This window comes from Trichosurus vulpecula, chromosome 3 (assembly GCF_011100635.1).
Source record: "Trichosurus vulpecula isolate mTriVul1 chromosome 3, mTriVul1.pri, whole genome shotgun sequence".
Classification (NCBI taxonomy): domain Eukaryota; kingdom Metazoa; phylum Chordata; class Mammalia; order Diprotodontia; family Phalangeridae; genus Trichosurus; species Trichosurus vulpecula.
The window spans coordinates 325,252,196-325,275,958 of record NC_050575.1 but is presented as its reverse complement, the minus strand read 5'-3'; the positions used below and the strand labels follow the sequence as shown (position 1 = coordinate 325,275,958).

Here is a 23,763-nt window from a genome sequence, read left to right as displayed (position 1 = left end):
GTTTTATTCCAAGATTTATTTTCCTTTTTAATTCTAGCTGCCAAATCCAAGGTGGCCTTAACTGTTTCTCTTTCTTTTCTTTTTTATGTGAGCTCTTTCTCTTTGGCTGCTTGTAATATTTTATCCTTGACATGGAAGTTCTGGATTTTGACTATAACATTGCTGGGAGTTTTCATTTTGGAGTTTCTTTCAGAAGGGGATCATTTTTTCTGTTCTTACTTTGTTCTAGGAGATCTAGAAAGTTTGCATTTTGCTTTCTTTTTCTATATTTATTTTAATGGTATTTCATTTTTTCCCCAGTTACATGTCAAGAAAATTTTTAACATTCATTTTTACAAGATTTTGAGTTTCAAATTTTTCTCCTTCCCTCTTTTCCCTCCCCTCTTCTGAACATGGTAGGAAGTTTGATATAGTTTATACATGTGCTGTCATGTAAGAAATATTTCAATATTAGTCATAGTTGTGAAAGAAGAAACAGATAAAAAAGCCACAAGAAAGAATAAAGTAAGCAGAACAAATGCTTTGATCTGCATTCAGAGTCCATCAGTTCTTTATCTGGATATGTATAGCATTTTCCTTCATGATTCCTTTGTACTTGTTTTGGATCATTGTGTTGCTGAGAAGAGATGAGTCATACATAGTTGATCACCACACAATGTTGTTGATATGTGTACAGTGATTTCCTGGTTCTACTTATTTCACTTTGCATCAGTTAGTACAAGTGTTTCTAGGATTTTCTGAAATCTGCCTGTTCATCATTTTTTATTGCATGATAGCATTCCATTATATTCATATACCACACCTTGTTCAGCCATTCCCCAATTGATGAGCATCTCCTCAATTTCCAATATTTTGCCACCACAAAAAAGGCTGCCGTAAATATTTTTGCACATGTAGGTGTGATCTTTTTTTCATGATCTTTTTGGCATACAGACCTCGTAGAGGTATTGATGGATCAAAAGGTATGGACAGTTTTATAGCCCTTTGGGCATGGTTCCTAATTGCTTTCTAGAATGGTTGGATCAGTTCACAACTGCATCAGCAATGCATCAGTGTCCCAATTTTCCCATATCCTCTTCAGCATTCATCATTTTCCTTTTTTGTCACATTAGCCAATCTGATAGGTGTGAGGTGGTACCTCAGAGTTGTTTTAATGTGCGTTTTTTAATCAAAAGTGATTTAGAGCACTTCTTCATACACCTATAGATATCTTTGATTTCTTCATCTGAAAACTGCCTGTTCATATCTTTTGACCATTTATCAATTGAGGAGTGGCTTTTATTTTTATAAATTTGACTCAGCTCTCCATATATTTTGAGAAATGAGGCCTTTATCAGAGATGCCTGCTGTAAAGATTGTTTTCCAGCTTTCTGCTTTCCTTCTAATCCTGGTTGCATTGGTTTTGTTTGTACAAAAGCTTTTTAATTTAATATAATCAAAATTATCTATTTTACATTTTATAATGCTCTCTATCTTTTGTTTGGTCATGAATTCTTCCCCTCCCCATAGATCTGACAGGTAGACTATTTCTTGCTCTTCTAATTTGCTTATGGTATTACCCCATGTATAAATCATGCACTCATTTTGACCTTATCTTGGTATATAGTGTGAGATCTTGGTCTATACCTAGTTTGTGTCTTACTGTTTTCCAGTTTTTCCAGCAGTTGTTGTCAAATAGTTGAGTTCTTATCCCAAAGGCTGGGGTCTTTGGGTTTATCAAACACTGTCATTGACTGCTGTGTCTTGTGTACTTAATTCCATTGATACAGCACTCTATTTCTTAGCCAATACCAGATAATTTTGATGATTACTGTTTTACCATATAGTTTAAGATCTGGTATTCTTAGGATACCTTCTTTTGAATTTTTTTCCATTAATATGTATTAATATATATTGATATTCTTGACCTGTTCTTCCAGATGAATTTTGTTGTTATTTTTTTCTAGCTTGCTAAAATAATTTTTTGGTAGTTTGATTGATATGGCACTGAATAGGTAAATTAGCTTAGGCAGAATTATCATTTTTATTAGCTTAGCTTAGCTTACTCATGAACAAATTGATATTTTTCCAGTTGTTTAGATCTGACTTTATTTTTGTGAAAAGTGTTTTGTAATTGTGTTCATAGAGTTCGTGGGTTTGTCATGTCAGGTAGACTCCTAAGCATTTGATATTTTTTACAGTTATTTTAAATGGAATTTCTCTTTTTATCTTTTATTGCTGGGCTTTATTGGTCATAAAAAGAAATATTGATGATTTATGTGGGTTTATCTTATATCCTTGCAACTTTGCTAAAGTTGTTCATGATTTCAAGTAATTTTTTAGTTGATGCTCTTGGGTTCTATAAGTATACTATCATCTGCAAAGAGTGATAGTTTTGTTTCCTCATTGCCTATTCTAACTCCTTTTGATTTATTTTTCTTCTGTTTTTGCTATAGCTAACATCCCTAGTAGTACAGGGTGTTCTTAAAGTCTGGATACATAGGCAAAAATTAATATTTTCAAGAATGAAATAAATGAAATTTTTAACATTTTATTTAATTGGAATATTAACAAGTAACATCTTCAGTTCATTTGTGATGCAAGGGTTGATGCTCTTTGCAAGATTCACGTGAACTTGATGCAATAACTCCACATTGCTGTCAATTTCCTACGTGTGCAGACTTTAGGAATACCCTATATATTAATAGGTATATTAATGGGTATCCTTGTTTCACCCCTGATCTTAATGGTAGTGCTTCTAGCTTATCCCCATTACAGATAATTCTTGCTCTTGGTTTCTGGTAGATACCATTTTGAGGAACACCCCCTTTATTCCTATGCTCTCTAGTGTTTTTAATTGGAACAGGTGCTGTATTTTGTCAAAAGCTTTTTTTCAGCATCTGTTGAAGTAATCATATGATCTCTGCTGGTTTTGTTATTGATATAGTCAGTTTTGCTGATTATTTTCCTAATATTGAATCAAACCCTGTGTTCCTGGTATAAATCCCACCTGGTCATAGTGTATAATCTTTATGATAAATGACTGTAATCCCCTTTCTAATATTTTGTTCAAAATTTTTGCATCAATATTCATTAGGGAAATTCATCTGTAATTTTCTTTCTCTGTTTTAACTCTTCCTGATTTAGGTATCAGCACCATATTTGCATCATAAAATGAGTTTGGTAGGACTCCTTTACCTATTTTTCCAAATAATTTATACAGTATTGGAATTAATTGTTCTTTAAATGTTTGGTAGAATTTGCTTGTGAACCCATCTGGCCCTATGGATTTTTTCCTAGCAAGTTTGTTAATGGCTTGTTCAATTTCTTTTTCTAAGATGAGGTTATTTAGGCATTCTATTTCCTGATCTGTTAATCTAAGTAATTTATATTTTTGTAAATATTCATCCGATTTACTTAGATTGTCAGATTTATTGGCATACAGTTGGGCAAAATAGCTCCTAATTATTGTTTTAATTTCTTAATTGGTGGTGAATTTACCCTTTTCATTTTTGATTCTGGTAACTTGGTTTTCTTTTTTTTAATCAAATTAATCAATGGCATATCTATCTTATTGTTTTTTTCATAAAACCAGCTCCTAGATTTATTTATTAGCTCAATAGTTTTTTATTTTCAATCTTATTAATCTTACGTTTGATTTTCAGGATTTCTAATTTGGTGCTCAATTTTAATTTGCTCTTTTTCTAGTTCTTGTATTGCATGCCCAATTCATTGACCTGTTCTTTTTCCATTTTGTTGTTGTAAGAATTTTTTCCCCTAAGTATTACTTTGACTGCATCCCATAAATTTTGGTAGATTGTCTCGTTGTTATTCTCTTTAATGAAATCATTGTTTCTGTGATTTGTTCTTTGACCCCCTTCTTCTTTAGGATTAGGTTATTTATTTTCCAATTAATTTCTTATGTAGATTTTCACTGTCCTTTGTTGAATGTAATTTTTATTGCATTGTGATCCCAAAAGAATACATTTACTATTTCTGCCTTTTTACATTTGATTTTGAGATTTTTATACCCTATTACATGGTCAGTTTTTGTGTAGGTGCCATGTGCTTCTAAGAAAAGGAATATTCCTTTCTGTTCCGATTCAGTTTTCTCCAAAAGTTTGTCATATCTGACTTTTCTAATATTCTATTTACCTCCTTAGTTTCTTCCTTGTTTGTTTATAATGTATGTTCTTAAGGCTTTTAATAATTTGTTTTTACGATATTTTTGTTATTGTATAATTTTCTTCTTATTTTGCTTATTCACTCTGAATCAGTTCAGGGAATTCTTCCCGCATTTCATGAAATGCATCCATTTAGACATTTCTTATGGCACAATGGTATTCCATTTCATTCATATACTATAATTTTTTCGTAAACCATAATTTGCAACCGATATATCCTTAGTTTTCAGTTCTTTGCTTTTACAAAAAGACCATAATTTGTGTATGTGTTTATATGTGTGTTATTCAAATACAACATATCTAAATTAATTATTTTTCCTCCTAAACCTAACCCTTATCCTGAGACCTGTTAAAGACCTTAGCTTGAAAAGGCCAAGGTCACCAACTACATCCTGGGCCATTTCCAGTTGTCCTGCTCCATATCTGGCCATTGGACCCAGATGGCTCCGGAGGTGAAAGTGAGGATGGTGACTTTGCACAGCCCTCCCTCACTTAAATCCATTTCTCTTGCATGTCATGGCATTACCTCCATTGATGTTATGGTCCTCTTCAAGAACAAAGGACAAACAGCAACCTCAGCGCTACATACTTAAAGGATTCACAAAGATAATTTACTTCAAATGAAAACTGGAGAGGAAAAGTAAGTTGTCTATTCACACTCAGGTAGAGCCAGGATTCAAACATAAATCTTCTGTCTCCAGATATATAGTTCTTTTTAGTATAATGCTGGATACCGTTTGCTAATAATAGTAGTATCTCAGTCTCTAGATTGTTTTTCTAGAAATTTGAGGTTGCATTCTCAATTTTTATAATGAGGGAATCCCTAGTTTTTCATATGAAGCCTGTTACCTCCTGGGAGAGCCACTTTTGAATAGCTATATTTGCATTACATGATGCAGCTATCTATGTCTGCAGCTTATAAGCATTACTATGTCTGACTTCTGGAGCCAAGAATACACATCTAATTCCTGTTCCATGTGACAGACTTGAGGACAGCTCTCATGACCTCCTTAAGTCTTCTTTTTTCTGTGCTGAACATCTGGCACAATTCTCTTAACCTATCTTTATATCTTGTGATCTCAAGGCCTTTCACCAACCTTGTTGCCCTTTTCTGGATGGCCTCCAGCTTATCAATGTCTTTCCTAAAGTGTAGTGCATGTAACTTTACACAGTTCCTCAGTCATCTGACTAGGGCATAGAATAGCAGATTGAGAACATCCCTAGTCTTGAAAAATATTATTTTTTTATGTAGTCTCAGTTTGCATTAACTTTTTTGTCTCATCACGCTGTAGACTCACATTGAGCTGGAAGTCCACATTTCTTTGATGTTTCTTATTTCTAATTTCTTTAATTTTAACAGTCTTTTTAAATTTTAAGTCCTTGAGAAAGCAGTTATATATGTGAAATCATCCAAAATATAGCCATATTAGCCACATTGTAAAAAAAAAATGAGAAAAATTATGTTTCAATTTGTACTCACAATTCATCAGTTCTTTCCCTGGAGGTGAATAACATTTTTTATTAAGTCTTTTGGAATTGTCTTGGATCATTGTGTTGATCAGATTAGGTAAGTCTTTCACGATTGATCATTACTGTGTTTCTGGTTCTTCTCACTTCATTTTGCTGATCAGTTTATATAGGTCTTGCCATGGTTTTTCTGAAACCACCTCCTTCATCATCTATGATAACACGATAGTACTCCATTACAATCATATGCCACAACTGGTGTGTATGCAGCTTTCAAGGTATTCAGGGAGAACTAGAACTTCTGGTGTGAGGACTTGCTGAGCCTTCCACAGGACTGCTTATACACTTTTGGTTCCCAGTTGGCACTCAGCTCTCATGTGTGGCTCCAAGAAGCTGTAGTAGCATGCACAGTGGCCACACCCCAGTAAAACCATTTTGGCAGACAGGCTAAATCAGGTTGGAAGTAACTGACCGGCCTCAAACCTGTTGGTGAGTTAGGAGATGTCTACCCCAGGCATGTGAAAACTTCTTCTGGTGGAATGGTTGGATGAGAACAGTTTGTTCTGACTGCCATGAAAGCAGCTGAAGCAGGCACTGTGGAGCACTTAGAACTTGGTCAGACATCAAAGATGGCAAGGTTATCTGCTGTATCCTGGGCCATCACCAGTAGTCTTGACTTTTGTCTTGCCACTGGACTTGGATGACTCTGGAAGAGAGAGTGAGGCTGATGACTTTGTTCAACTCTGCCTTATTTAAATCCAGTTCATGCACGAGTGAAGACATCATCCTGTGATGTCATTGGTCCTCTTTGAAAATGAAGGACAAACAACAGCAACAAAAATGCCACAGTCATTCTCCAACTGAGAAGCAATTTCCAGTTCTTTTTACCAGTTCTTTCTTTTCTTTTCTTTTGATCTCTTTAGGGTACAGACCTAGTAGTGGTATTGCTTAGTTTTATAGCTGTTTAGGTATAGTTCCAAATTGTTCTCTAGAATGGTTGGATCAGTTCTCTACCAACAGTTCATTAATGTACCTATTTTCCCTCATCCCTTACAGTACTAGTCATTTCTGATAGAGGTGAGATGGTACCTCAAAGTTGTTTTAATTTACCTTTCTGTAATCAATAATGATTTAGAGCATTAAGCTGCCTGTTCACATATTTTGATCATTTATCAATTGAGGAATTGCTCCTATTTTTATAGATTTGACTCAGTTCTTTAAATATTTGAAAAAAAAATAGATCTTGCCCTACAAGAAAGTAAGGGAAAAGGGGATGTGGGGGGGGGGGAGTGGGGTGACAGAAGGGAGGGCTGACTGGGGAATGGGGCAATCAGAATATATGACATCTTGGAGTGTGGGGGAGGGTAGAAATGGGGAAAAATTCATAATTCAAAATCTTGTGGAAATCAATGCTGGAAACTAAAAATATTAAATAAAAAAAATTCTCATCCTGTCCTGTCCCCCTTTATTCAGTTTTCTCCCTTGACCCTGTCCCTTTTTGAAAGTGTTTGCTTTTGCTTACCTCCTCTCCCTATCTGCCCTCCCTTCTATTGTCCCCCCTTTTTATCTCCTTCCTCCATCTTTCCTGTGCGGTAAGATACCCATTTGAGTGTGTATGTTATTCCCCCCTCAAGTCAAATCTGATGAGAGCAAGATTCACTCATTCCCCCTACCTGCTCCCTCTTCCCTTCCAGTGAACCACTTTTTCTTGCCACTTTCATGTGAGATAATTTACCCCATTCTATCTCTCCCATTCTCTCTCTCTCAATATATTCCTCTCTCATCCCTTAATTTTATTTTATTTTTTTAGATACCATCCCTTCATATTCAACTCACCCTGTGCCTCCGTTTGTGTGTGTGTGTGTGTGTGTGTATTCCCTTCAGCTACCCTAATACTGAGGTCTCATGAATTATACACATCATCCTTCCATGCAGGAATGTAAACAAAACAGTTCAATTTTAGTAAGTCCCTTATGATTTCTCTTTCTTGTTTACCTTTTCATGCTTCTCTTGATTCTTGTGTTTGAAAGTCAAATTTTTTATTCAGCTCTGGTCTTTTCACTGGGAAAGCTTGAAAGTCCTCTATTTTATTGAAAGTTTATATTTTGCCTTGGAGCATGATACTCAGTTTTGCTGGGTAGGTGATTCTTGGTTTTAATCCTAGCTCCATTGACCTCTGGAATATCGTATTCCAAGCCCTTCGATCCCTTAATATAGAAGCTGCTAGTTCGTGTGTTATTCTGATTGTGTTTCCACAATATTCAAATTGTTTCTTTCTGGCTGCTTGCAGTATTTTCTCCTTGATCTGGAAGCTCTGGAATTTGGCAACAATATTCCTAGGAGTTTTCTTTTTGGGATCTTTTTCAGGAGGTGATCAGTGGATTCTTTCAATTTCTATTTTACCCTCTGGCTCTAGAATATCAGGGCAGTTTTCCTTAATAATTTCTTGAAAGATGATATCTAGGCTCTTTTTTTGATCATGTCTTTCAGGTGGTCCAATAATTTTTAAATTATCTCTCCTGGATCTATTTTCTAGGTCAGTGGTTTTTCCAATGAGATATTTCACATTGTCTTCCATTTTTTCATTCCTTTGGTTCTGTTTTATAATATCTTGATTTCTCATAAAGTCACTAGCTTCCACTTGCTCCAGTCTAATTTTTAAGGTAGTATTTTCTTCAGTGGTCTTTTGGACCTCCTTTTCTATTTGGCTAATTCTGTCTTTCAAGGCATTCTTTTCCTCATTGGCTTTTTGGAGCTCTTTTGCCATTTGAGTTAGTCTATTTTTTAAGATGTTTTCTTCAGTATGTTTTTTTTTGGTCTCCTTCAGCAAGTCATTGACTTGTTTTTCATGGCTTTCTCATATCACTCTCATTTCTCTTCCCAATTTTTCCTCTACTTCTCTTGCTTCCTTTTCCAAATCTTTTTTGAGCTCCTCCTACCACCCCACCCTACCCATTTCCCCCTTCACTATATATGCTGTTCCTTGTGTGCCTCTTTTATGTGATTATCTATTTAAACTCCTTCTAACTGCCTTAATAATGATAAAGTTTTGAGGAATTACATGCATCATCTCCTACAGAAATACAAACAGTTTAACCTTATTTAGTCCTTTATCATTACTCATTTATGTTTACCTTTTTATGATTCTCTTGAGTCTTGTATTTGAATGTCATATTTTCTATTCAGCTCTGGTCTTTTCATCAGGAATATTTGAAAGTCCTTAATTTCATGGAATGTCTGGTTTTTTTCCCTTGAAGGATTATACCTAGTTTTGCTGAATAGGTTATTCTTAGTTGTAATCCTAGCTCTTTTCCTTTCCAGAATATCATATTCCAACCTCTCTGCTTCTTTAACATGGTAGCTGCTGAATTTTGCATGGTCCTGACTGGCTATTCAAACAGTTTCTGGCTACTTGAAAAATTTTTTCTTTGATCTGAGAATCTTAGAATTTTGTAACATATTCCTGGAAATTTTCATTTTGGGATCTCTTTCAGGTGGTGATTGGTGGATTTTTTCAGTATTTATTTTACTTTAGGATATTAGGGCAATTTTCCTTGTCTAGGCCCTTTCTTTGATAATGGATTTCAGGCAGTCCAAAAATTATCTAATTAAATTATCTGTCCTACATTTGTTTTCCAGTTTAGTTATTTTCCCAATAAGATATTTCACATTTTCTTCTAGTTTTTGTTCTTTTGACTTTGCTTTATTGTTTCTTGATGATTAGCTCCTACTTGCCCAATTCTAATTTTTAAGGAATTTTTTCTTCAGCGAGGGTTCATACCTCTTTTTGCATTTGGCCAATTCTACTTTTTGAAGAGTTATTTTCATCAGTGAATTTTTACGTCTCTTTTTCCGCTTGCCTGCTTATCTTTTTAAAGATACTTTCTTTAGTATTTTTTGTGCGTCTTTTCCCCAAGTTGTTAATTTCCTTTTTATGGTTTTCTTTCTTTAATTTCTTTGCCTAATTTTTCCTCTGTCTCTCTTATTTGATTTTGAAAATCATTTTTTAACTCTTCCAGGAATTCTTTGTGAGCTTTTCTTCAGTTAACATTTTTTTTTCTTTGAGACTTTGCTTGTAGCTGTTTTGATGAATTTGTCATGATTTTCTCTGTCACAATAGTACCTTTTTATGTTAGAGTTCTTTTGTTGTTTGCTTATTTTTCCAGCTATTTTTTGATCTTGAGCTTTATGTTAAAGTTAGATCCTGTTCATTGTGTGTGGAGGAGGAGGGTCACTGTCCCAAGCTTCATAGTTTTTCCACATTCCTCTTTTCAAGGCTAGTTCTGGGTGTTTTGAAGTTTACAGTGCTTCTAAGGGGATGTATCCTGGGGAGCAGTCTGGTCAGCGCTCTCCTGGTCTGAGTTCTGGTCATTACCCAAGAAGAGCCCTGATCTCTTGGGGTGGCAATCAACATTGCTTCTCAGGACCCTTACTTCCTTAGGACTGGAACTGATACTGTTCTTTGGGGACCCTTCTCCCTGGGATTGCAAATGATACTATTCCTTAAGGTCCTTGATCCCTTGTGACTGAAAGTGATATATACTGCTGCTCAGGGCCTGTATTGGGAATTAGTATGGGACTTTATTACTTTTAGAATGCTAAATTAATTGAATGTCTTTGAGTCTAACTAGGTGCTAAACCCTAGGCCCAAACCTCTAACTACTAGGTGCTAAGCTGTTGTGGGCATGAAGCTCTCAGGGCCCTAAGGGGAGTTGCTAAGACCAGAGCCAATAGTATGCGCCTAAGTTCTGGTCCCTGAGATGATGTTTGATGATGTCCAAAGACTGTATAAAAAGAGAGATTTGCTTGGGGCTCTCTTGGAGGAGTGTTGATGTAGAGACCCTGGGCAGCTGTAGTTAAGAGCCCTTCAGCTTTTGAACCCAGATGTTGATGCCTTCTTGGTAACTATGAATTGTATTTGGTCTGTTTATAATGTATCTTTGTAATTTGTTTGTATTTGCTCTGAAGTTCAGGATGCTGGCTTTTCCCTCTGAACTAAGTGAATGATATTTGTATTTTGGATTGAAATAAGATTGTTAACCCCTTAAAGTTACTTTCCTTAGTAAAGCAGATCAAAAGAACCTGTGCTGGCAGCATTCTTGTTGTTGGGCTTGTGTTGGTCTTTCACCCCCACAGCAGCTGCTAGCTGAATTGTTGAAACAGGGCCTCTGCTTCTTCCTGACTCAAAATGCTCCCCTCTTCCCTTGAACTGTGAAGTGGGTATAGGTAACGGAGTTGCCAGAAAGCTTCCAGTCCTGCATCCGGTGCTAGCACTGGGGTCCCCTGTAATGTCTTTGTGACCAGTTGCCTCATCTCTTTCTTATCTCTGGCTTGAAAGCTTCCTATGTTGCTGCTGCTTCTGTCATCACCCCCTAGTCCCACCTGGTGTTTCATCCACATGGGCTCTGGGCCAGACTCTACTACCATGTCACAGATCTCTCCTTCTGACTTCCTAAGTGATCTTGGGGTGGAGAAATGTCTCACCCTGACCTCCGGCACTCCAAAATTTGATTCAAAATGTTATTTTAAAGTTGTTTGGAGAGTTATGTTGGAAGAACTTGACTGAGTGCTTCCTCTACTGCACTATTTTGCCTCTGCCCCTGAAAGACTCCAGTGACCTAGCAGTACCTTGATATTTATAATTTGAGTAAGATGTTATTCATGATGTTCAGGATTGAGGCTTTTAAGTACACTATGGCCTTCTAAACTCACCCATCCCCCTAAATTCCCCATATTTGACAAGGGCACCACCATCCTTTCAGTTGCTCTTTTTCCCTGCTCTCCCCTCTGCTGTCTAGTCAGTTGGTAAGTTTCATTGATTGTGCCTCTACAACATCTTTCATACCTGTCCCCTCTCTCCACTTTTATGGTCACCATTCTGATTCAGACCCTCCTTACAGGCTTCCTGGCAGTGACCTTCTAATCGTCCTTCCTACCATTAGTGTCTTTTCTCTAAAATTCCTTTTTCATACAGCTTCCAAATTGAGATTACTAAAGCATAGGTCTGATCACTTTACACCCCTGATTAAGAAAGTTTACTGGTTCCCTTTTGCCTCTAGGACCAAATACAGACATTTTAAGCCCTTGAGAATCAATCTCTGACCTGTCTTTCTCGACATGATCTCTATTTTATTTTTCCTTCTTACACACTTCTTCCTAGGTAGACAATTTCCTATATATAATATTTCATTTCCCCGCACTTGTGCTTTTTCAGAAACTGATCTGCATTGTGCCTGGCATACAGCAAGTGCTCAATTATTGCTTGTCTTCCCCTTCTTTCCCAATTCCTCTCTCGCCCTCTTTCTCCTTAGTTATAATCTCAATCTATAAGTACCTTTTTGTTTCCTACCAGTTGGGCATGTCTTGGGTGAGGATCCAGCTAAGGAGACTGAGAAGGAGAGTAGGCAAAGAAATGAGAAAGAGCAGTTTCATGAAAATCTGGAGGAGAGAGTATATAGGAGAAGAGGATGCGTCAAAGGCTCTAGAGAGTTCAAGAAGGATGAAGATTTAGAAAAAGCAATTAGTTCTGGGAATTTCAGTCATAGGAGAAGTTTGGAAGCTAGATTATAGATTTTCAAATGATATGTTTTTTATTTTAATTCCAAACATAAAGACCAAGGAACAGAGCATTTACAGACATACAACAATGCACAGATTCCACCTGATACCACAAATCTTTAATCTTTTTTAAATGCGTATAATAAATTCTACATAATACTGTCAAAAAATGTCTTGCTTATTTACCTTCTGAACCTCAAGGTTTCAGTGACCCCCCCACTTTTCTTTTTTAAAACATCACTATTGCTAACTACTGTCTCCTAAATTCTCACCCCAACGTAGGCAAAAGGAAGCTCCACAGTGACCATGTTCAAAAAGATTATCTCTCTTTCTCTGTACTTTATGTCCAGCACTGCTTCATCTTAGGTTTTCTGGTTATTACAATGGTCAAGAGTTCTTAATTCTTTCAAAGTTGCTTTTCTTTACAGTGTTGCTGGCCTTACATACTCTCCTGATTCTTCTTATTTCACTGCACCAGTGAAGCATTTGTTAGCATTCTCTGAAATCATTTCCCCCCATCATTTCTTATATCACAATAATATTCTTTTATAATCATTTACTGTAATTTGTACAGCCGTTCCCCAGCTGTCTAAAAGAAGTCGAAAGTATTTCTTGAGGTTCTAGTTCTTTTCTTTTTTCACTTTTTTTCTCCTTCAGGAGCAGAACATTTATTTTATTACTATGCCCTTCCCAATATTATCCTTCTTTCTCCTCCCGCATTTTATTTCCCCTGTGAGTTTGATGTATTTCCATACCAAACTCTGTGTGTGTGTGTGTGTGTGTGTGTGTGTGTCTGTATGTGTGCATGTGTGTGTGTGTATTGAACCCTACTTTGTTCATTTTAGGTGAGTGAGGTTCAACTGATGCTCACTATCCTTACCCCTTCCGCCATATTTATATATTTTTCTCATGTATCCCAGTTATGGAAAATCATGTATTTCCCTTCCTTTCAAATAAGTTTACCTTTCTAGGTTTTTCTGGACTGTTGTCTTTGTATTTAAAAGTTCCTACTACTCTGTGGTTTTTTAATCAAAAATGCTTGAAAGTCTTCTCCCATTAAAGGTTCATTTTTAAAAAATCTCTGTAGAATTATACTCAGTTTTGCAGAATAAGTTATTGTTTATAAGACTGTCTCTTTTGTCTTTTGGCACATTATATTCTAATAGCTCCTCTTGTTTAAAATACGAACTGCTAGGTTTCTTTTTGATCCTGGCAGTGGTTTCTTGGTACTTTAACTGCTTTTTTCTCAGTGCTTGCAATAATTTTGCTTTGATGTGAGAGCTCTGCATTTTGGTTATGACACTAGTCAAAGGAGTCAGAGTCAGTGAACATTTATTAAGTGTCTCCAGTATGCCAGGCGCTGTGCTTAAGATAGGAAGAAAGGCATAAGAAAGTCCTCTGTGCTCAAAAACTTACTATCTAATGGAGGAAGACAACACATAAAAAGAAGTTTAAAAGGTAAGGAGAAGTAAGGAGGAGTAGAGGTTGCTGATGTGGAGAGTATGATGAAATCCTGCAACTCAGGAGGGAAATGATCTTTGGTGAGAGTTTCAGAGTTGATTTCATCTTGCAGAATAATGAGTATCTGGAGATAATGAAGTCTGGATTGAGTGGGGAGAGACTTGTGGCAAGTAGACCAACTAGCAGACTGTTGCAGTAATCCAGATGTGAGGAGATGAAGTTCTGTCCCCAGTGTGGAGCAGTATCAAAAGAAAGCCCTCAGCAAATGGCCTTGATTTTTTTTTCCAGTAAAACATGAGGCAGGGGTGGGAGAAGGGGGAGATTTGAGGGAGAGCCTCAGTGGTGAGTGGGATAATGAGTTAATTAGACAATGTATGGAATGATTGGTTGGAGCAGTGAGGACCCAGCTGAAGTTATGTAACATAAGTTTGTTAGTGGACCCTGTCTGCATAATTTTGTGATTTTCTTCAAGTCGATTCAGGAGCAAAGTAATCTAAGGCTGAGGCTTAGTAGGGAAAAATAGGTAATAGTATAAGGGGGAAGGTAACTTGAGAGAAGACCAGTATAGAGTTGAGCTTGTCCACCAAGGGCTTTAGATGGAGAAAGGGAGGAGAGTGTAGCTTGTGCAGGGGTGATAACCTGGGAAAGAACCGAGGGAACAAGGGATTGGAGGTCACTGTGAGGATACTAAATAGTGTGTGAGGTTGCAAGACAGAGAGAGAGGTGGAATCGTAACAGATTGTGATTAGATAAGGGAATATCAGAGTACATGAACATGGTAGTGGTTCATTCATACATTATGCCATGGTCAAGAGTATGCTATCTGTGAGTATAGCTGAGGTAGGATAGAGGAATAGATCATGTGAAATGAGGTAAGTTGAGGAACTGGGAGGTTAGGGTATTGAGGGACTATAAGAATGTCCGTGTATATATATATATATATATATATATATATATATATATATATATATATATATATATATATATGTACACACACAGGTGCATATACAGTATATGTATATATATATGTGTGTGTGTGTTTATGCATGTATGTATATATAGGTTAAAGTTTTCTAGTATGAGGGCAAGAGTTGAAGAGAAGAGAAAGACTGTGAGTCAATCATTGAACTCATTGAACAAAGAAGAAGGTGAGTGTCTTGTGGAGGGCAGCAGACAGCAGCTACCAGAATTCTGATTGGGTGGTAGAAATGGATTGAGTGAACCTCAGAAGAGAAAAGGAGAAAAGGTTCCTGAGATAGAAGGAAAGGCTGAAATTGGCAAAGGGAAGCAAGGAACATTCCAACTTCTCCCCTTGACCACTGAGTTGGATGAATGAATGATAGTCCAACCAGTACTGAAAAGGATGGTTATGAAGGCAGTGTCATTAGGAGTGAGCCGGATCTTACTGAAAACCAGAAAATTGAAGGAGTCAGAAAGGAAATGATTTAAGATGAAAACATATTACCTATGAAGCAAGCAAAGATTGCTTTGCTTCATTGAAGATTTACATGGGGTTCTTTTAGCTCCATTTGTCAGCATGATTTGATAGGAAGGCAGTAGATGGTGGAAGCATTCGAAGGTTGGGGATTCATAAGTAAGGCATAATTGATGATAGGTCAAGGGGGAAAGCAGTTCAAATGTGAAGGATAGTTTGGAAGTTGAACTGATTCACCAAGGGCTCAATTTTGGGAAGGGAGAAGTATTTAGGCATTTCAAGAGTCCTGGCCTGGAAAGGACATAATGAGGTGCTGGAGGTATTGGAGGTTAGAGTGAGGATAAAAGGATAGGGTTAGGAGTCATAAGGCAGAGGGAAAGATGGAATGATGAAAAGTTATAATCACAGAAAGAATTTTGGAGTTTATGAATGTGGAAGTAAAACACTTGTGAGTGAAGGTAAAGGCAAGTAGGTCATAAAACTGAATAGGCTGAGGAACTGTAAAGTTAGGGTATTTGACAGTGTCTATATATATATGTATGTCTCCTTCCATCTTCAAGCTGAACTCCTTGAGAAAGCAGTCTACACTCCTACATCCTTTTCCTCTCCTCTCACTGTTTTCTAAACCTACATTCTGGCCTCTGACCTTGGGATGATTCATTTCATATGAAGAAGTCACATGTAGTCAATAAAATATACATATTCCATACCCCAACTAGTACTAGTACTGGCTCCCCTACCCCAAAGATGTTTTTACATCATGTTTCTTTCATTCTCAAACAAGTTTTGTCTGTCTTTGTTTTGGGTATTGCTTTATTCAGATTGTAAAGTCTAACATAAAAGATATTCTATTTAATAGGGGTAGTAGCTACCTGGCACAGTAGATAGAGTGCTGGGCCTGGATTTTGGAAGACACAAGTTCATATCCAGCCTCACACTTATTAGCTGTGTGACGCTGGGCAAGTCATTTAACCTCTGCTTCAATTTCCTACTCTATAAAATAGGAATGATAATAGTGCCTGAGTTGTTGTCCCAGGGTTGTTGTGAGGATCCAATGAGATAATAATTTTAAAGTACTTAGTACAGTATAATAAGTGTTATAGAAATGTTAGTTATCGTTATTACTAGCTTCTCCAGAAATTTATAATTTTATATGAATAAGTGGAATTAGAAGGTCTGTTCTTTTTTGTATAAATATTGAACAAGAAATAATGATGCAGCTTACTAACTTGTGAATTGGATTATGATTCATTTTACTCAAATGATTTTAGTTGATGGACTATGGATTTTTAAGAATAGCTGAGTGGCACACAATATACTTTTTTTTTTAATAAATTTCTTTATTTATTTTTAGTTTACCATGCACGGTTCTACATAGTTTTGAGTTCCAGTTTTTCTCCCCTCCCTCCCCTCTCCCTCCCCAAGACGGCATGAAGTCTCATATAACTGTCATGTATAACTTCACATTGAATTAATTTATGCACTAGTCAAGTCCACACAATATACTTTAAAGATTAAAATAATATAGTAAAAAAACTGTATGATAGGGACTGGATGGGAATAACATTTCTGCTGTGTTTTCTCGTGAAACTAATACACACACATTTATTATTATTTTTTTCTATAGGCTCATAGTTGGCAACCTGGAATAAAAAATCCTTACCGTGGTGTGGTCGTGTGGCCTGTTCCTGAAAACATTGAAATCACTGTGACTCTATTTAAGGTAAGTTTTATCTGTACATTTTGTTTTTCCTAATAGAATATAAAAAAGTTTGAGAGATATAATTTCTGGGTAATTTAATCATTTTGTTAATAATGCCAGCATGGTTAGTAATAAAAGGATGGTTATTTGGCTGTCTTCCTTAGACCAAAAACCTTGCATGGCAGTGGGCTCACAGTTTCTATGCCCTTGAAAGAGCAGGTGTTCCTGAGGGTGGCAGTCAACTCTGATTGGTTAATAGTTAATGATAAAATGAATATTACAGTGAGAAGCTGGGCTGTATTACAGTGAGGGTCTTGGAGTAGTGACTTGGATCACCCAAATCTTATTCAGAGTGACTTATCAATTTACATATTTCCTGTCTGACAAAAGGGAGAATCAATACTTTCCCAGACCCAGACCTGTCTGAGCAGGAATGCACCCATTAGCCTAAACTTAGGATTTCTTTTACTATCTGATTAGATCTTGGACTGGGTAAATCTTTAAGAAAGATTTCCTACACTGGTTGATTTCTAGAGAAGGAAGTAAAAAAGGGAAAAACTTTGTTTCTAATATGATAATTATTCATTAATACAAGAGAGAAATAACTGTTTCTTTCAAATATAAATTCCTTGAGGGCTGTGACTGTAAAATTTTTATTATTGTATGATCAGCTTCTTAGCTTAGTTTTTGTCATGGAGTAGATGCTTATTAAATTTGTGCTGTTTGATTGATTTGACTCATTGCATAATTATGATTGTTTCTCAGTATAGTAACAGTCTGTTCTTCCTATTGAAGCCCAGCCATTATAATGAATATAATTGCTGTTAGAGACACTGGCAAGTTTTTAAGGGAGGGACATGATACATTGTTTTTAAGTTTACCTTCTTCCCTGGCACCTACCCATATGTGTTTGTAGAAATACATATATTTGTCAACCCAGACAAATTTATATGCATATACACATGTGTACATGTGCTTGTATACATGTGTGTATTTATGCTCATATACTCATACATACATATATATATATATATATGTATGTATGTATGTATGTGTGTATTCATAAGTTCTGGTGTTCTGGTTATATAGATCCTCATTCTGCAGACTGATAATTTGTTATAAGGTGTATGTTTCAAATTTAACATTTTCTAAATTTTGATACTTACCATTTGTTGCTGCTTTATGTACCATATTTATGCAATTAAAGTAGTTGCATTTTTTCTTTTAATTAAAGTTTAGAGGCAGTATGGAATGATGAATTGAGAACTAGGTTTGAAGTTAGAAAGACCTTTGTTCCATTCTCGCCTCTGATTCATAGTCTGACCTTAGATAAATCACTTAAGCCCTCGGAGTGCTGGACAGTTCTCTGAAAATATTACATATATACTAGTTGCTAATCTGCATTCGGTAAAGGAAGTTTTTATGCCAGGAGTTCCTTAAAATGGTGAAATCACAGGTCCAAACCCTCACCCCCTAAATTGTTGGTTTAAAAAAAACAGCCTTAAGATTAAACTTATATTTTAATCTTTTGTGCTATAAAAAAGGAAAAGAACTAATTTTTTTGTGCTTTAGGAAAATAAGGGTGCATCATTTGGGCCAAGGAGAAGTACGTTTTTTCCAAGATGAATTAGATCAATCCTGCAAATGAAAGCAGTAGAATATTTAAAATATTGGAAATTATTTAAAAACATTTTAAGCATATATTTGTCATTCCATGTCATATAACATTAGTCCTTTATTTTGTTTTCATGGAACTAGATTAAGAAAAAAAATGGATGATAGTTTCTTGCTGATCTTTTATTTATTATTTTATCATAGAATCTTGACGTGTATCGTAGAGACAGAGAAGGATGTATTTCCAATGTGCTTTCTGGAATGCTTGTTCCATAAGCAACAAACTTCCCTTCATCTTAAATCTATTTCTTTCCCACCTCTTCCATCAACTGGCTTTTACTGAATCCTGGCTTTTCTTTGATTACACAGCCTCCCTTTCCAGTACTGACTGCACCTTCAGTCATTCTCCTTGGATTACTGGTTGAGGCAGAGGAATTAGAATACTCTTTGTTTCACATTGCCACTTCCAGGTTCTCCCTCTTCCTCCTTCACTCAGTAACTTTTCTTCCTTTTGAGGTTCATGCTATTCATATCTACTACCCAATCAAAATTCAGGAGCTGTTGTCTACAGACTCCCAGGTTACTCCCCTTCTTTCCTCAATGAAGTTGGATAACTGGCTTACACTTTTTCTCTCCTCACCAATGCTTGTCCTCATGCAAGGGGACTTCAACATACATATTGATTCTCCGTCAAGTGCCCTGGCCACTCAGTTCCTTAACCTACTCAATTCCCATGAGTTACTTTCTCCAGCCACTTTAGCCACACACAAAAATGGTCATACCTTTTATCTTACCATTACCACAAATGTACCACCTCTATGTTTAAGAATTCTGAAATCCCCTTATTTGACCATGATCTATTGACTTTTTACCTTTCCCTCTGACTTCTTTACATAACCTTACTCTTCATTCTCACCATGACCTCCATTCACTTGACCCCTCAACTTTTTCCCATGCCATCTTCCCTACACTAGTCAGTAATTCCTTTTCTCTCCATCTTGACCCTTTGGTGAACCAATTCAACTCTGCACTGTCTTCTCTTGAATCCCTAGCCCCATATCACATCAGTGACTATGTCAAGCCAAGCCTCAACCTCGAATCACTCCCATCACTTGTTGCCTTTACTTTTGTGCCTTTATATGTGTTGTGGAATGAAGGTGGAGAAAATCATGGAACTTTTTGCCTGGGTCTTCCACAGATTTATGTTATATGACCTCAACTGGGCTCTCACTGTTTTGCCAGGCAATCTTACTATACCTCCCTTACCAACTCACTAACTCTCCGCAGTGGCTCTTCCAAACCTTTTCATCCCTCCTGACACTTCTCATGGCTCCCCCTCCTCCCAGTCTGTCACCTGAGAATCTTCCCTCATATGTTACAGAAAAAAATTGAGGCCATTTGCTGTGAACTCCCTCTTCCTCATCTCCTATCACTTAGGTGCCTTCTGCCATGTTCTTCTCCTTCACTCTTGTCTCACATGATGAAGCGTCCTTACTCCTTACTAAGGCTTTACTTATTCAGGTGATCCCTTTCCATCCCATCTTCTCCAACAGATTGCCCCTTCTGTCATCACCACTTTTTCATTTATTTTCAATCTCTCCTTGTCTCCTGGTTCAATTTCTACTGTCTTAATAAGCCATGTCTCCCTTATCCTGAAAAAACCCTCACTTGATCCTTCCATCCCTGCTAACTATTATCCTGTTTATCTTCTGTCCTTTACAGCTAAATTCCTTGAAAAAGCCATCTACAAAAGGTGCTCCCACTTCCTCTTCTCTCAGTCTCTTCTTCCCCCTTACAGTCTGGTTTCTGATATTATCATTCCATGGAAATAACTCTCTCCAATGTTACTAATGATCTCTTAGTTGCCAAATCCAATGGCCTCTTCTCAATCCTTGTTCTCCTTGACCTCTCTGCAGCCTTGCCACTGTTGATAACTGTCTCCTTTTTGATGCTCACTTCTCTCTAGGTTTTCAGGGCAGCATTCTCTCCTAGTTTTCCTCTGAGTGCTTCTTCTCTGTCTCCTTTGCTGGATCTCATCCAGTTCATGCCCTCTAAACATAAGTATCCCTCAGGATTATATCCTGAATCCTCTTTCTCTATATATATATTACTTTACTTGGTGATCTTATCAGTTCCCATGGATTTAATTAGCTCTTTGCTGATGATTCTCAAATCTACTTTTCCAACCCCAATCTGTTGACTTCTAATCTTGCATCTCCAACTTCCTTTCAGACATCTTGAATTGCGAGTCCAGTAAATATCTTAAACTCTGTGTTACTTTAGAGGGCAACATCATCCTGCTAATAGTCCCTCAGGCTCACATAGGAGTCATCTTGGATTCCTTTCTCTTTCTGTCACCTCCCTCCCCATCCTAGCTGTTGTTAAGGTCTATTGATTTCACCTTTGCAACATCTCATGAACACATCCCCTTCTTACTACCACCACTCTATTGTAGGCCCTCGTCATTTCATACCTAGATTATTGCAGTAGCCTGCTGGCACATTTGCTTTCCTCAAGTCTCTCCCTGATTCGAATCTAAAGTGCAGGTCCAATCATGCCTCATCACTGCTTAATAAACTCCAGTGGCTAGAGTGTGGGGTTGGGGGAGGGAATTTAAACAATCTAATCTAAAGGACATTGCCCTGAAAAGGAATAGAATAGGAGAAAATTGCCTTGTCACTTCACTAAACTAGATACCAAAGAGCTGAAGACCTCAGAATAAACTGAATGTCCCATAGGCACTTTAACCTCAACTTGTGTAACCCTGAATTTTTGAAAGTCTCTGTTTCCCTCAAGCCTTGTCACCTTGGCTCTCAACCTTGGTCTCATTCCTGTCCTTACTCACATTTACCCCAAGAATAATTCATTCATTTGCCAAATACTCTTTTTACCTCTGAAACCTCTCTCTTGTCTATCCCCTTCTCTTGATTCACGTAGCTAACTCATCCTTTGCCAGAGCCTTCTAGTCTCTCCCCTCTTCAGTCATCTATGTGGCTGCCAAACTAATTTTCCTAAATTACAATTCTGACCCATGTCAACCCTCTTCTCGATAAGCTGCAGTTGCTCCCTATACAACTAGCATTCAAAGGACTTTATAACTCAACTCTAGCTTGCATTTCCAGGCTTGTTCCACATTCTCCTCCCCCTCTCCCCGGCTCCCCAGTCCAGTGACTCTTATTATCATTTTACATCATAGTGCTCCATCTCCTTTTCTTGCCTCTGCACTGGCCGATGACAATATCATTTGCATCACTCAGAGTTACTGTATTGCCAGTGCAATACTCACAGTGCTGATAGCGGCTATGAATATGCCAGCGTAGTTCTGAATTGCAAAATATATCAGACTCTCTGCATGGAAGACAGAACCAAAACATTTATTCAAACACTAGAAAGCCAAATCCATCACACAACAAAGAAGTTTATACACATTACCACTGCAGGGAGTGCCACCATCCCAAAGCCTTGCCCCTGTTCAAGCCTTCCCACAAACATGCAGAGCTAGCTGCTTGCCTGCTTCCTCTCTCTCCCTCAGCTCTAACTGCTCTGACCAACTTCCTCCATTCTGCTCCACCCTTCCTGTTCCACCTGTTCAGCAAGCTCCTCCTACCACAGGCTTCATGTGACTTAGGCTTTCATGTGACTTAAGCAGGTCACATGGGCCTATTAATGGATTGGAAAAATCTTCAAATTAAGCAAAAATACATTAACAATACAGTTACCTAGATTTTTTTTTCTTCCCCTCCAAATTCCATCTTTTACATAAGGCTTTTCCTTTCCACCTCCAGCTCCTAGTGCCTTTCCCTTTAAATCACCCTGAATTAATTGTTTGATATGCATTTTGTGCTTACATACACACGTGCACGCGCACACACACACACACACACACACACACACACACCGCTGCATTCTTAGGACAAGGACTATTTTTGCTTTTTTATTAGTATCTCATATTGCCTAGCATAGTGCCTGGCCTATATAATTGCTAAATAAATGCTTGTTTTTTGATGGAAGGCTTTTTTTTTGTTTCACAATTTGCTATAATTTTATAAAATGGAATTGTTTCAGTAATTTAAATAATATTTGAGGCAAAGTTATATGCTATACTGTACTCAAGTGGTATGTAGCAAATGTGGATTTAGTTTCCAGTTCTCACTGTTTCTGTAGTAAAGAACTAAAAATTCAAGTTGTATATCCAAGCTGATTATGGAAATGTAATCAACTGAAGAGGAAAGAATAAAGGCATACAGCAGGCAAGATTTTGTGTCACCTGTTTTCAGGAGTGTGGAAATCACTTTGGTATCTTTTAGTGGACAGTTGTCTTATAACTAAGGGTAAATTAGGCACATCTTCATTTTAATTCTAATACTTTGAATAATTTAAGATAGTTATGTGTGTCTAACTGAAGAGCAAGTATGAGTATAAATTAAAATAACAAAATCCCAAGCAAAATTATGGGACTTTAAGTTTCTGTTTGAAGAGTAAAAGAGTAAAAACATTGAGTATATTGCCTTTACATAGCTTTATAAAGCTTGTAAATAAAAGAGACAATTGGTGAACTCACACTTACATAATAAATCTGTAAATAATCTCCTTTTAGTAGTTGTAATAGTAGTTGTTCAGTGGTTTTTCAGTCATGTCCGACTCTTTGTGACATCATTTGGAGTTTTCTTGGTAAAGATACTGGAGTGGCTTACTGTTTTATTTTACAGGTGAAAAAACTGAGTCAAACAAGGGTCACACAGCAAATAAGTGTCTGAGGCCAGATTTGAATTCAGGAAGATGAGTCTTTCTGACTCCAAGCCCAGTACTATATTCACTGTATCACATTGCTGTCCTTTTTGAGTAGTTAAACCATTCATTTTTATAAACTTTCTTTACTGCCATTCATTTTTCCAAAAATGCATTAACATAAGAAGTATTATGTCTGGTAATAATAATAGCTGATATTTTATATATTATTTAAAGTTTGCAAAGCACTTTACATAGATCTGCTCATTTGAGGTATAATTAAAGACTTCATTGAAGGAGTGGTGTCCATGCCTAAATCTGCTAGATTTTTCAGCAGATTTTTCTTTTGAGGCATTCTATTTGTCATATATCCTGCAGTGGCTATGATAGTACTTTGTACCTAGTAGACACTTAATAAATATTTATGGCAGTTGTAGAGAAAAAAGTGGAAGGTGGAGGTGGCGTGGAACAATCAATTAGCAAACATAAAGTGCCTGCTGTAACAGCTAAAATGAAGACAGAAGTGAAACCATTCATGTCCCAAGATTATATTTGCAAAAGGAGACAACGTGTACATATATTATTATTATGTGCAACATATGTCCAAAATAAATTCAAGGTAATTTTGTGGGAGA

At 36.9% G+C, this 23,763-nt stretch overlaps 1 protein-coding gene across 10 annotated transcripts in view; it reads left to right on the top strand.

The window, feature by feature from the left end:
• The window catches only part of EHBP1 (EH domain binding protein 1), a 433,107-nt gene that overhangs the window by 81,158 nt on the left and 328,186 nt on the right, over positions 1-23,763 (top strand). For all 10 annotated transcript variants that reach the window (XM_036752173.1, XM_036752175.1, XM_036752180.1 and 7 more), the window contains exon 4: positions 16,712-16,807. In XM_036752173.1, the coding sequence (XP_036608068.1) occupies positions 16,712-16,807 (96 nt within the window). The remainder of the gene's footprint in view (positions 1-16,711; positions 16,808-23,763) is intronic.